The sequence below is a fragment of the Pantherophis guttatus genome, chromosome 5 (genome assembly GCF_059756535.1).
Source record: "Pantherophis guttatus breed Tessera chromosome 5, ASM5975653v1, whole genome shotgun sequence".
NCBI classification, from domain to species: domain Eukaryota; kingdom Metazoa; phylum Chordata; class Lepidosauria; order Squamata; family Colubridae; genus Pantherophis; species Pantherophis guttatus.
The window spans coordinates 22,769,258-22,781,371 of record NC_142067.1 but is presented as its reverse complement, the minus strand read 5'-3'; the positions used below and the strand labels follow the sequence as shown (position 1 = coordinate 22,781,371).

Here is a 12,114-nt window from a genome sequence, read left to right as displayed (position 1 = left end):
CTCTTTCTAAAAAGTTAGTTATGGGTTTATTTATTTTAGTATATGCTTTCTATCTCATTATCCAAAACAACTCTTGGTGAAGAATGGAATGGAATGGAATGGAATGGAATGGAATGGAATGGAATGGAATGGAATAGAATAGAATAGAATAGAATAGAATAGAATAGAATAGAATAGAATAGAATAGAATAGAATAGAATAGAATAATCAATATGAAAAAAAACTAGTAAACAAAATATGATAAACGTGTTCAGAAATAACCTGACTCCCAAGCTAATGTTTAGAAATGGCCTTATAATTACTTACAAAAGTAGTAGTATTATTTATGCCCCTATTAGCTTCTCTGTCAACCATTATAATGTACCTTGTCATTTGATTCACTGTTCATAACAGTCTAGAAGACAATTTAATGTGAAATCATTGCCAAAGGCATTTGTTGATAGTGAGCTTTCTATCATATCTAAAATGACAAAACAGCAGTAGAGATTTTGAAAACTACACCTTTTTTTAAATCATTTCTGTGCTCTGAACATGTTGTCACTGCTTGTCTGCGTAATCAAAACAAAACATTTTGTTCTTTTTTGTCAACGACAAAACAGTCCAGTTCTGTTTGAAAAAGCACCTTTGAGACTAACACTGCTTATTTATGAGGCTGATTAGTTATTAACAAGTGTCTTCCTTTTTTGGGGGAAATGTTAATATATTACTCGTTTTGCTGAAATAAAAATGACCAGCTTTAATCTTCTGATTTCCTGCAATTGCAAAGGAGGAATTATTTCCTTATCTTTAGGTCTTCTGTCTCTTGCTGAACTTGAAGTGATCTGTTCAACTTTCCCTAATTTTCATTGTCAAACCATTTAATTCTCCAGAAATTTTTGAGGAACCGTACCATAACCAACAAACTCTAAAGAATTTGAATAAGCCATTGAGATGCTATTACAGTTGCCAAAATTTTTGGGATTAAATCAGACCTCCCCAAATGAATATCCATTGGTCAAGGGTTCTGTGTTCACATGTTAACTTGTATTATTGACATTGAGAATACAAAAGGAGGAATAGTTGTTATACCCTTCATGGATATGGTATCATTATGTAGTCATCAGGTAGCCAAAGAGGCCCAGTAGCTCAGTGGCTTAATGACACTAGAGATGATCTTTACTCCAGAGGTTAAAATCCTAACTAAAAGCTCCTGTCACTCGCCTCAGCTTCTGCCTACATAACAGTTTGAAAGCATATTCTATAAAGTAGATAGATAGGTACCACTTCGATGGGGAGACGGGTTAGTGTTCTGTGCAGGCAGTCAGATTCCTTCCAGCTCTGAACCTTCCTGGTTGCGGTGCCCATTTATCAGTGACCTCAGAGAAGGAAGGGGGCCTAGAATGATGCTGTAAGAAGAGCCACTCAACTTACTTTCTGGTGCTAAGCCACCTTGGGAAACACAAAACTTTGCCCTACAATAGAGCTGGTAAATTGGCTGCCAAACTACTACACTGCAATAGCATTGTGGTCTCCTGGCTAATGTAACAACACCATACAATCATCATCATCATCATCATCATCAGGTAGTCCTTAATTAAGTTCTATCTTAGTGAAATGAAAAGATTAATAGCAGTTCTGGTCTTGTAGAAGAGTAAGGAAGTTGTTTTTGTACATTCTTTTTCAAAGGGGCAAGGATCTTTTCCCCTTGAAACATACATATCAGGGGTGGGTTCTATTTACCTTTACTAAAGGCAGAAGCTTCTGCGCATGCACAGAAGCATTTTGATGATGTCGGGGTCAGTGGGCAGAGCCTCCCGCCGGTTTTACTACTGGTTCTACAGAACCGGTGCGAACTGGGGGCAACCCACCACTGATACATACATACATACATACATACATACATACATACATACATACATACATATGGGGAGAAACAGGCTCAGGCTCAACCCATCCAAGACCGAGTGGCTGTGGTTTCCGACGTCCCGATATAGTCAGCTGGTGCCATCGCTGACTATTGGGGGCGAAGCATTGGCCCCCACGGAAAGGGTTCGCAACTTGGGTGTCCTCCTGGATTCACGGCTGTCTTTAGAAGAGCACTTGACGGCCGTGACCGGGAGGATTTTTCATCAGGTCCGCCTGATCCACCAGTTGTGTCCCTTTCTGGATCGGGACTCGTTACGCATGGTCACTCATGCCCTCATCACCTCCCATCTGGACTATTGTAACACTCTCTACATGGGGCTCCCCTTGAGGAGAACTCAGAGGCTCCAACTGGCGCAGAGTGCGGCCGCGCGGGTGGTGATGGGAGTGACGTGGCGCTCCCATGTAACGCCTCTCCTGCGCGAGCTGCACTGGCTCCCGGTGGTCTTCCAAGTGCGCTTCAAGGTTTTGGTTATCACCTTCAGAGCGCTCCATGGCTTAGGACCTGGCTATTTGCGGGACCGCCTGCTATCACCAATAGCCTCCCACCGACCAGTACGCTCCCATAGAGAGGGGCTCCTCCGGGTGCCATCGGCCAAACAATGTCGACTGGCGGCCCCCAGGGGGAGAGCCTTCTCTGTGGGGGCACCTACAATCTGGAACGAGCTCCCCCCCCCGAGATACGGAGGATTCCGGATCTGCGTACCTTCCGCCGTGCACTTAAGACGTTCCTATTCCATCAAGCTGGCCTGACCTAAACTTTTCCTCTTTTTAAATGGGAATTTTAAATTTGGTTTTAAATTGGGGTTTCAAAATGGTTCAGCCAAATTTATTTAATTTGTTTTATCTCTATTTTAAATTTTGTATTTATATGTTTTATTTTATGGCTGTTCACCGTCCTGAGTCCTTCGGGAGTAGGGCGGTATACAAATTTAATAAAATGAAAAAGAAAAAATGAAAATACAAGGAAACATGTATACAGGGAAGCAGAAGCTCAGATCAGTACAATTGCATATCCAATATAACTTCGAAGCCCCCGTTGTGTAGAAGGTGGTAGAATGCTGTGCAGTTATTATCAGCATTTGGCAGTTTTGCTGATGATTAATATTTAAATACTAAAATCATTCTGCATCAACATCTTGGCATCTATCTCTACATTAATCATTGAACATTTCTGAAGACTGAATAACACTCTTTAGAACTTAGTAACCAATTAAATGATTATCCTTATTTTTCCTTCATGTACAACCGTTGGAGGAAAGTACAATATGTCTAAAAAACATCCATCTGAGCAGCAATAAGTCAAGGTAAGCCTTGAATGCAAACTAGTTAGAATAATTTCCTTCATAAAACCTATTATTCTTCCACATTACCTATTGATAGCCTTCCTCAAACAGCTACTATTGGTGATATTGGCTAGAAGATAATGGAAGTTCCAAGTTCAAGACACTTGATGTACTAAATGTATATGATGTACTAAAAGTATATTTTTCAGGATTATGAATAATGGTCACTGAAACTCTAATACCTCTTTATGACTCAAGTTTAGCATTTACTTGGAAAAGTGTGGTAGCTAGTGATTTTATAAAACCAGCAATATATTGATTCTTTTATTTGAAATTAGATAAGATGAAACTCTGGATTCTTTTGCTGGCTGTTGCAGTCAGCACAGAAGAAACACCAGGACAGAACAGCTGTGTTGAAAGATATCCTGGAATTCCTGGGAATCCTGGACACAATGGCATTCCAGGACGAGACGGACGAGACGGAACAAAGGGTGAAAAAGGAGACACAGGTATCATATTGTTTTATTGTAATGAACTGTATGTTCATTACAATGTTTCTGAAGCATGCATAAAAACATATCCTCAATACTCCAATCTTTGTCCGAAGCTGTAACGGTCAATCAGCAGCCTGATAGTTGACTCCTGAAGTTCATACCAAATAGCTAATGAAGATGTTATAAAAATGTAATTTAAATCAAAGGAAAGTTAAATTTAATATACATTTCGAAGAAGAATGATTGGATGTGACTGAAATCTGCAGCTTCTTCCCTGTCACAACACCAGAATTATCCAGGTGATAAAACCAACAATCCCTATCCCTAACAAATTGATAAATGTCAACAAAATTTTAGTGTCACAAGGAATAAATTCTTATCGTCCACCATATGTAATGTACTGAATATATATACTAGAGCTATAGTATTGCCATTCATGGCATTGCCTCATTGACACAAGCAGGAGATGCCTCATTGATACAGAGTCACTGCCAGTGACAAAATTAAGCATATGTACATGTTAAATACTACCCGAGGAGAAAATGGTCTGATTCAGACAAAATGCTAAGCTATGGTTTGTTTAACTATGTTTTATTCAATTAACTATTCAATTAACTATCATTACCTAACTTCAAATTACCTGCTAAACCATAACATTATTAATTCATTTTTTCTGAGTTTAAAGAAATAACCCTAAATCTATAAAATATCTTAAAATACTCATAATGTACATATTAAAAATTACCATTCATTAAGCCTCTTAATTTCATCTTAATTTAATCTAAAACATAGTAAGATATCAAAGATAAATCACCTTAGATTTAAAAAAATACAATACATCTTTAGTCAGGTTCAATTCAATATCTTTCTACCTGTAACACACTGCACACACTCACTGCACAATTTCAATTGAAAGCAACGTGACAGGTCGTTGATTGTTTCAGCCAAGGAGTCATGAGAACTGAAAGAGCAATACAAAATATGTTAGAAGTATTTTTAGCTGCTGCAATCAACCTCTGATTAATTCTAAAATCACAGGTCCAACAAGGCACGACCAGCAGACTAATGTACAAAAGTCTCATTAATTATTATTGTTTATTAATTCAATGTTTTTATTGGTTCCTAGTATGATTTGATTGCTTATTAGTATCCTATGACTATCACTAAGTGTTGTATCTTACGATTCTTGACGAATATATTTTATTTTTTCTTTACGTATACTGAGAGCATATGCACCAAGGACAAATTCTTGACCAATAAAGAATTCTATTCTATTCTATTCTATTCTATTCTATTCTATTCTATTCTATTCTATTCTATTCTATTCTATTCAGTTCTATTCAGTTCTATCCTGCTTTTTCTCTAAGAACTTAGAACAGTGTATTTGTAATTTCCTCTAATTATGCCATACAACAACACCCTTTTAAGACAGGCTGGGTTCAGAATGACTGGCTCAAAGTCATCTACTAAATTTTCACAGATCTAGCCCAATACATTCATCCTTTATATCACACTGATACTTTATTATGTGGTGAAGAAGTGTGTGCAGAATACATTAAACCTGAGCCAACCCATCTCATTTAGCCAGTTATGAAACACAGGATACTCTTTCTTTCATTTTCTTTGTCCTTTAATTATTGATATCTGCCCCACTATATGGACCAAAGTAATCAACTCCACAGGAATTCTAGAACTATTCTTTATAGAGAGGCTATAACAACAAAATCTTGCAAGTCTGATTGTGCTATAGCATCTCCTTTTCTTTATACTTCAGTGAATTAGGAAGGCATCTGTTTGAAGTTCTGAATGTTATCTCATGGATATGAACAATTACTATATGTTGCTACTATTAGGTGACCCAGGAAATCCAGGAAAGTCAGGCCGAGATGGCATCAATGGAAATAAGGGAGAACCAGGTAGGAACCAAAACTGGTCTCATCCAGAATACAAGGTTGTGCTTATATACTAGTAATGTCCTGTGATTAGATGTTGACTATGATATATACCTATGTTTTGTTTCGGGAAAACAAATAGAATGATTGTTGATCAAACAGCTATATAATAATTATTTTTTTATTTAAACTACCGTGTTTCCCCAAAAATAAGACCCTGTCCTATATTTTTTTGAACCCTGAAATAAGCGCTTGGCCTTATTTTCGGAGAGGTCTTATTATTTTGGGGCGCGTGGAGCAAGTTGGGGCTCCTCAGCTCCAGCTCTGCGTTTAAATAATTTTTGGGGACGGCTTATTTTTGGGGGGGGGGTATTTTAGCACATGCGCTCAAGGGCTTATTATCAGGAGATGCCTTATTTTTGGGGAAACAGGATATTTATTATAACTTCATGGACAAATTGTCCAAGATGCAATTTTCCAAATAACAACTGATAACCATCATATCAATTTATAAAATGTTATAAAAAGCCAGAAAAACGGGGTCTACCAGCCTTCCCTAATCTGATGCCCTCCAGATATGGTACATTTAGATTATCCAACAGGGACCAGGTTGAGGAAAGTTGAGGCCCATAAATTTCTCACTCCGTGAGAAGAAAATGCAATGCATCAGATTTGATGTCTTGCCAGTTACTGGAGTCCCACTGCAGTTTGGAAGGCTTAGCATCTGTGGTGAAATCCAATTTTTTTTACTACCAGTTCTGTGGGTGTGGCTTGGTGGGCGTGGCTTGGTAGGCGTGGCAGGGAAGGATACTGCAAAATTTCCATTCCCACCCCACTCTGGGGCCAGCCAGAGGTGGTATTTGCCTGTTCTCCAAAATACTCAAAATTTCAACTACCAGTTCTCCAGAACCTGTCAGAACCTGCTGGATTTCACTCCTGCTTAGCATGCAGCACTGATCATGACTTTGGTCCACTTTGGCCATTTTATCAGATGGCCAAAGTGGCCAAAGATATCTCAATATCTTCCATATTGAGAGCATATTTGATTTCCTGACAGCATAGTGATATTCCTGTACTCTTCTACTGGTAGAATCTTCGGTACATAATTTGATTTTAGATGTCATGGACCAAGACGTTATACCGGTAGTTTTTAATACAGTAGTTTTTGTCTAGTGCTTTGGAATTAGTTCTAGAAAAACACTTTTATGCACACAGAAGCAGGAATTTATCACCTGTCTCAAACTTTTTAAAGGGAGTTTTTTTTATAGATACAGGCAGTACTCAATTTACAACAGTTTGTTTAGTGACCGTTCGAAGTTACAATAGCCCTGAAAAAAGTGACTTAGGGCCATTTTCCATACTTATGACCATCTCAGCATCCCCATGGTCATGTTATTTACATTCCAATGATTGTTTTTCACAGTTACAACCTTTGCAGAATCCCCATGGCCACGAGATCAAAATTCAGATGCTTGGCAACTGGTTCATATTTATGACGGTTGCAGTTTCTCGAGGTCATGTGATCCCCTTTTGAGAACTTCTGACGAGCAAACTCAATAGGGAAGCCAGATTCACTTAACAACTGTGGCAGGAAAGGTCATAAAATGGGGCAAAACTCACTTAACAAATGTCTCACTTAACAACAGAAATGTTGGGCTCAACTGCGGTTTTAAGTTGAGGACTACCTGTATATATATATTTGTTAAGCCATGATGCTACATTAAACACAGCCAAAGATTACATCATTTTCTGCCATTGGACCTCAGGCTGGAGTACAAAACTTAACTCTGTCAAGAGCTCTGGATATGGTTTCTGGCCGGGCCCAAGCAGGCCTAATAGTGTTAAGGAATTTTAGAAGGAAAAACACACTTTTGGTGGAAGTCCCCAAAGACTCCAATTATCCAGACTTGTTCTTTCTGACATAATTTGAGACCCTCCTATTTCATATGTTTGCTTGGGAGATCCTCGCATCGTCTTCTTTTTCCTTCTAGTCCTGAAAAATCAAAGGCAGCCTCATCTCATCTGCTCTTGGTTTTGTGTTAGCTAATACAGGAATAACAAACACCTCTTCCTATTATCTTGGATTTCTGCTTCCATCCCTCAGATGACTGATGCTTTCACAACTCTGTAAAAGATTAACTGGTCTTTCCTTTCCATTTAGGGGCTGACGGCAGAGTTGAAGAAAAAGGGAACAAAGGTGATAAAGGAGAGCGAGGCTGGCCTGGGAAATTTGGGCCAAAAGGAATTCCGGGACCAGTAGGAGACAAAGGTCAACAGGGGGAGCTAGGACCGCAGGGAAGGAAAGGGATAAAAGGGGACCTTGGGCCAATTGGCCCCAAAGGACAAAAAGGTGAAATTGGAATTCAAGGTGAAATAGGATTAAAGGGGCCCATCGGTCCAAAAGGCCACGTGGGTCCTAAAGGAGAGATAGGGGGCCCCGGACCAAAGGGCAGTAAAGGCAATCAGGGAGAAAGGGGTTGGAAGGGATCACAAGGCGAAAAAGGGAATCTTGGCAGTACCCCAGTTATTGCCAGAAGCGCTTTCAGTGTGGGCCTTACCGCTAAATTTCCTCCACTCAATGTTCCCATCAAATTTGATAAAGTCTTATACAACAGCTTCGACCATTATAGCACCGAAACCGGAGTGTTCACCTGCCAAATCCCTGGGGTCTATTATTTTACCTACCACATCACTGTTTTTTCAAGGAATATGAGAGTAGCTCTAGTTAAAAACGAGCACAGGATGCTCCACACTGCAGACATGTACCAAGGGGCCGAAGACCAGGCATCTGGAGGAATCGTCCTGGAACTTCAGAAAGGGGATCGGATATGGCTGCAGTCTTATGGAGGAGAGACTTTCAATGGATTGTATGCAGATCCAGATGATGACACGATCTTCAGTGGCTTTCTTCTATTTAGTACCTCAGAAGCACCAGCATCTGCGTCCTCCAGCATATAAACTGCTTGGTTTTGAATATGTCAATTATATGGCATAGCTTTGTTTTCACATGAAGTTTCCATCAAAGTTCATGAAGCCAAATCAAGAACTCCCAGTCTTTTTTTTTTTTTTTTTTTTTTGCAGAATGATGCTGAACACCACTTGTGCATTATTTTGTTTATACGGTTCCTAAGTATATTTTTGCTATTTTTTTCAGAAAATCTACGATTGCACCAACACTAATACAAAATGCTAATATCTTACATAATTATTTAATCACAGTATTCTTTTAATCGACTAAACCTGTTTTAACTTTTTACAAAAATATTTTAGACTGGTTAATAAAACCACACAATCCACTGTTATATATTTATACCTAAATATGTTTAAATAAAACAAAATTAGTTTTTTTTCAAGATAAGAAATAATCCTGGGTTTCTCTTATTTTTCATTTCTACTGTCCTCAGTCTTCAGTAGAGTGATTCCTTGATCACATATCACATTCAATCATTATTTGTTTTAATCATGCTTTCTTGTGTATATTAGAAAAAGCCAGGTTTGTCCTTTAGAAAAGAAAAGTAATAATCCCTTGCTTGGGGAAAAAAAATCTAGTTTATTTAAATTTTTAGTTGCTGTTGCCCTGGAGTTTTGTGGATTGCTTGGAATCCGAAAAAGGTACAAAATCAAATCAGAAATAAACCAAGGAAATAAAAAGCAAAAGGGTGATTAGAATGTTGGTTTTGGAAAGTTGTTAAAACAGGTGAGACAGATTCACTGGAAAGAAAACTTTAAAATAGGTTTTGAAGATTTGTTTATAGATATTAAGAAATGGTATATTTTTTTAATTTGTATTTTTAGAAAAAATGACCAGGTCGTGTATATAAGAAAAGAAAGAAAGAAAAATATGATTTACTTGTTTACAGATAAATAGAGAGTTGTTTTTATTGGGGTTTTGCTGATTACAATTTAAAGATGAATTTATTATTAATAATAAATTATTATTTATTAATTTAATAATTAATTTAAAATAAGATTAAATATTAAGTAATAATAAATAAAAATAAATAACAAAATATAATAATAATAATATTTGTGAATTTAATTATTATTTGTATTTGTGATGCATTTTTGAATGTTCAGTTGACTGAGTTTCATATTTAATGAATAAAGATAATAATATGTCCAGTTGACTGAATTTTTAAATGTATAAAAGAGATGATAATAATAATAATAATTCATCCTTCCTGATAGACTGGAAAAAAGTAAAAAAAAAAATAAATCCCCCCAGAACAAAAAGATGGAAAACCAAATCTGTATTGTAAAAGAAAATGATGCAGGTGTGTCTAGTTAGCAGCCAAAATCTCATTCGACTTGGGAAAAGTTTACATTTTATCTGTCGGAGGAAAAAAAACAAACTACTATTAATAGCTGTCGTTGGTGTTAGGTAGTGGAAGAGCAAGTACGCCTTCCTCTGCAGCATTCTGCTTCTGCTAGGTCTTCAAACTTGGCAGCTTGTGGACTTCAACTCCCAGAATTCAAGTTTGCCAAGTTTGAAGACCTCTGTAGCTAGTGCTTTGGCTGGGGAATTCTGGGAGTTGAAGTCCGTCCTGTTCCTACCGAAGGCGCCTTAACGAGAGTGTAAGGCCGAGCAAACCCGCCGGAGGGCGGGGGAAAAGCAGGTTGCGCCGACGCTCCTTCTCACGGCCGGGCCGCGGAAGAGGCCGTCCCCGCAATCCGGAACCGATTGGCCGTTTTGGAGGCGGTGCGTCTCTCCGAGGCGAGCGGTCTCCTGGCTACCATGTGGGCTGGATGGCACCGGGTGGCGCGCAGGGCTTCGGGCTGCTTGAAGCAAGCGAGGCTGGGCCGGCTCGGCGGCGGCACCCAGAAATGGGTCAGCACCAGCTGGTCCCCGGTGGCCGCCGCCTTCAATGCCCAACAGCAGCGGCTGGCGGTGGGGCAGAAAACGGTGAGAGGCGGGCGTGGAGTGAGATGGGGCAGAAAATGTCCAGAATATCCTTTGGCTTCTATGTTAAAAGAGACTCAGCAGCTTTCTTCCAAATGAGCTGGATTACAGCTTCCGTAATCCTTTGCCATAGCCATGCCATGGCAAGGGATTATTGTGCATGTTGGGGATGCTGAATTCACAGAGCTAAAACGGCACAACAACAACAACAAAACAACAATAACAATAATCATCGCACAGTCAGCCAGATGTTCAGACTGGATTTGGTATTTTTGTCTACCTACTGAGTCCCTGGGATAGGCAAATCTGGATGTTTGACAGTGTTAACAGATATCGTGGCAGGATGGAAGCTGTTCCCAGTAAAGCTGCCTTCTGCAATTTACTATTATTATTATTATTATTATTATTATTATTATTATTATTATTATTATTATTATTATTATTATTTACTTTAATCATTAAATATGAAACTCAGTCAAGTGAACATTAAAAAATGCATCACAAATACTATTGACTGGTGCTAATGGTTGAGACGGGTCGCTGCCAGCGTCCTAGGTATCAACCAAGTACCTTCTTAAGATGTACAATGTTCCAAGTAGCGCAGTTTTTTGCAGTTCCGCTGGTGTTATTGCAGGTGTTGTTGTTGTTATATTATTATTATTATCATCATCATCATCATTATTTACTTTATTCATTAAACATGAAACTCAGTCAACTGAATTATTATTATTATTATTATTATTATTATTATTATTACTACTACTACTACTACTACTACTACTACTACTACTACTACTACTACTACTACTATTTATTATGTGCTGTATTAGAGAGATGGAAGGGCGCATTATTATTATTTGGTTTGGTTTGTTGCACAGTCAGCCAGACTGGAATTGTCATTTTTTATCCACCTATTCCCAAGGATTTAGCATAGGCAGATGTGATTTAATGGCTACTATTATTATGAAAGTTGGCGATATTATGTTCAGAGAGTAGGAAAGGGGCATTTAACTATTATGACTCATCACATGGTCAGCCAGGTGTTTAGACTGGATTTGGCATTTTTTTCCTACCTTTCTACTTCTTTCCAAGGACAGGCAGATGGGCATGTTTGTCACTATTGTTTTTTTGGTGCTTTTGAATCAGTATTGATTTCTCAATATTCTGAGAGTGCTCAATACTCTCAATATTGATTCAACAGTTCTCTGAACTGTTACTATTATTATCCATATATTGTGTGGTGGGTTGGGCTGAGAGAGTGTGACTGGCCCAAAGTTACCCAGTGGGCTTTCATACCTTTTCCTAGTTTTTAGACCAGCACCTTTACCATTATACCAGGCTAGCTCTCTTTGGGGCACAAATTTTAAAATGATTGGAAGCCGAATCCCCTGACAAGTGAAGAATGAAAGCCCTCTTAACATTGAACTTGGTTTATAAAGTTCTTCCTAAGGTGCACTAGAATCTGCCTTTCTGGAATTTAAAACAGTCAATCCCAATCTGAATCTCATCAGATTTGTGGGCTTTTAATTCTTGGCCTCGGTTATGTTAAGGGATTCTGGGAATTAAAAATCACTTCCGGAGGCTGCCCAGGTTGCTCAAGGATGCTAAAAATCATTTTGTGGTGTTCTGGATAGAGGCTA

General features: G+C 38.5%; 2 protein-coding genes across 2 annotated transcripts in view; both read left to right on the top strand.

Moving 5' to 3' along the window:
• The first annotated feature begins 3,167 nt into the window (after nucleotides 1-3,167).
• On the top strand, nucleotides 3,168-8,939 carry LOC117661497 (uncharacterized). The gene is made up of 4 exons (XM_034410361.2): nucleotides 3,168-3,209; nucleotides 3,527-3,697; nucleotides 5,536-5,598; nucleotides 7,736-8,939. Exons 2-4 carry the CDS (start codon nucleotides 3,532-3,534, stop codon nucleotides 8,530-8,532), a joined length of 1,026 nt encoding a protein of 341 aa, XP_034266252.1. The 5' UTR covers nucleotides 3,168-3,209; nucleotides 3,527-3,531; the 3' UTR covers nucleotides 8,533-8,939.
• Nucleotides 8,940-10,063: 1,124 nt separating this feature from the next.
• The window catches only part of MIPEP (mitochondrial intermediate peptidase), a 60,370-nt gene continuing 58,319 nt past the window's right edge, over nucleotides 10,064-12,114 (top strand). Inside the window, exon 1 of the mRNA XM_034410347.3 lies at nucleotides 10,064-10,477. Within this exon, the coding sequence (XP_034266238.2) occupies nucleotides 10,310-10,477 (168 nt within the window). The 5' untranslated portion in view covers nucleotides 10,064-10,309. The remainder of the gene's footprint in view (nucleotides 10,478-12,114) is intronic.

Bases quoted from the DNA above. Each gene is read 5' to 3' on its own strand.
- LOC117661497 (XM_034410361.2), top strand. From the start codon at position 3,532: ATGAAACTCTGGATTCTTTTGCTGGCTGTTGCAGTCAGCACAGAAGAA. The intron at 3,698-5,535 runs GTATCATATTGT...TGCTACTATTAG, and splicing joins GGGTGAAAAAGGAGACACAG to GTGACCCAGGAAATCCAGGA. The intron at 5,599-7,735 runs GTAGGAACCAAA...CTTTCCATTTAG, and splicing joins TGGAAATAAGGGAGAACCAG to GGGCTGACGGCAGAGTTGAA.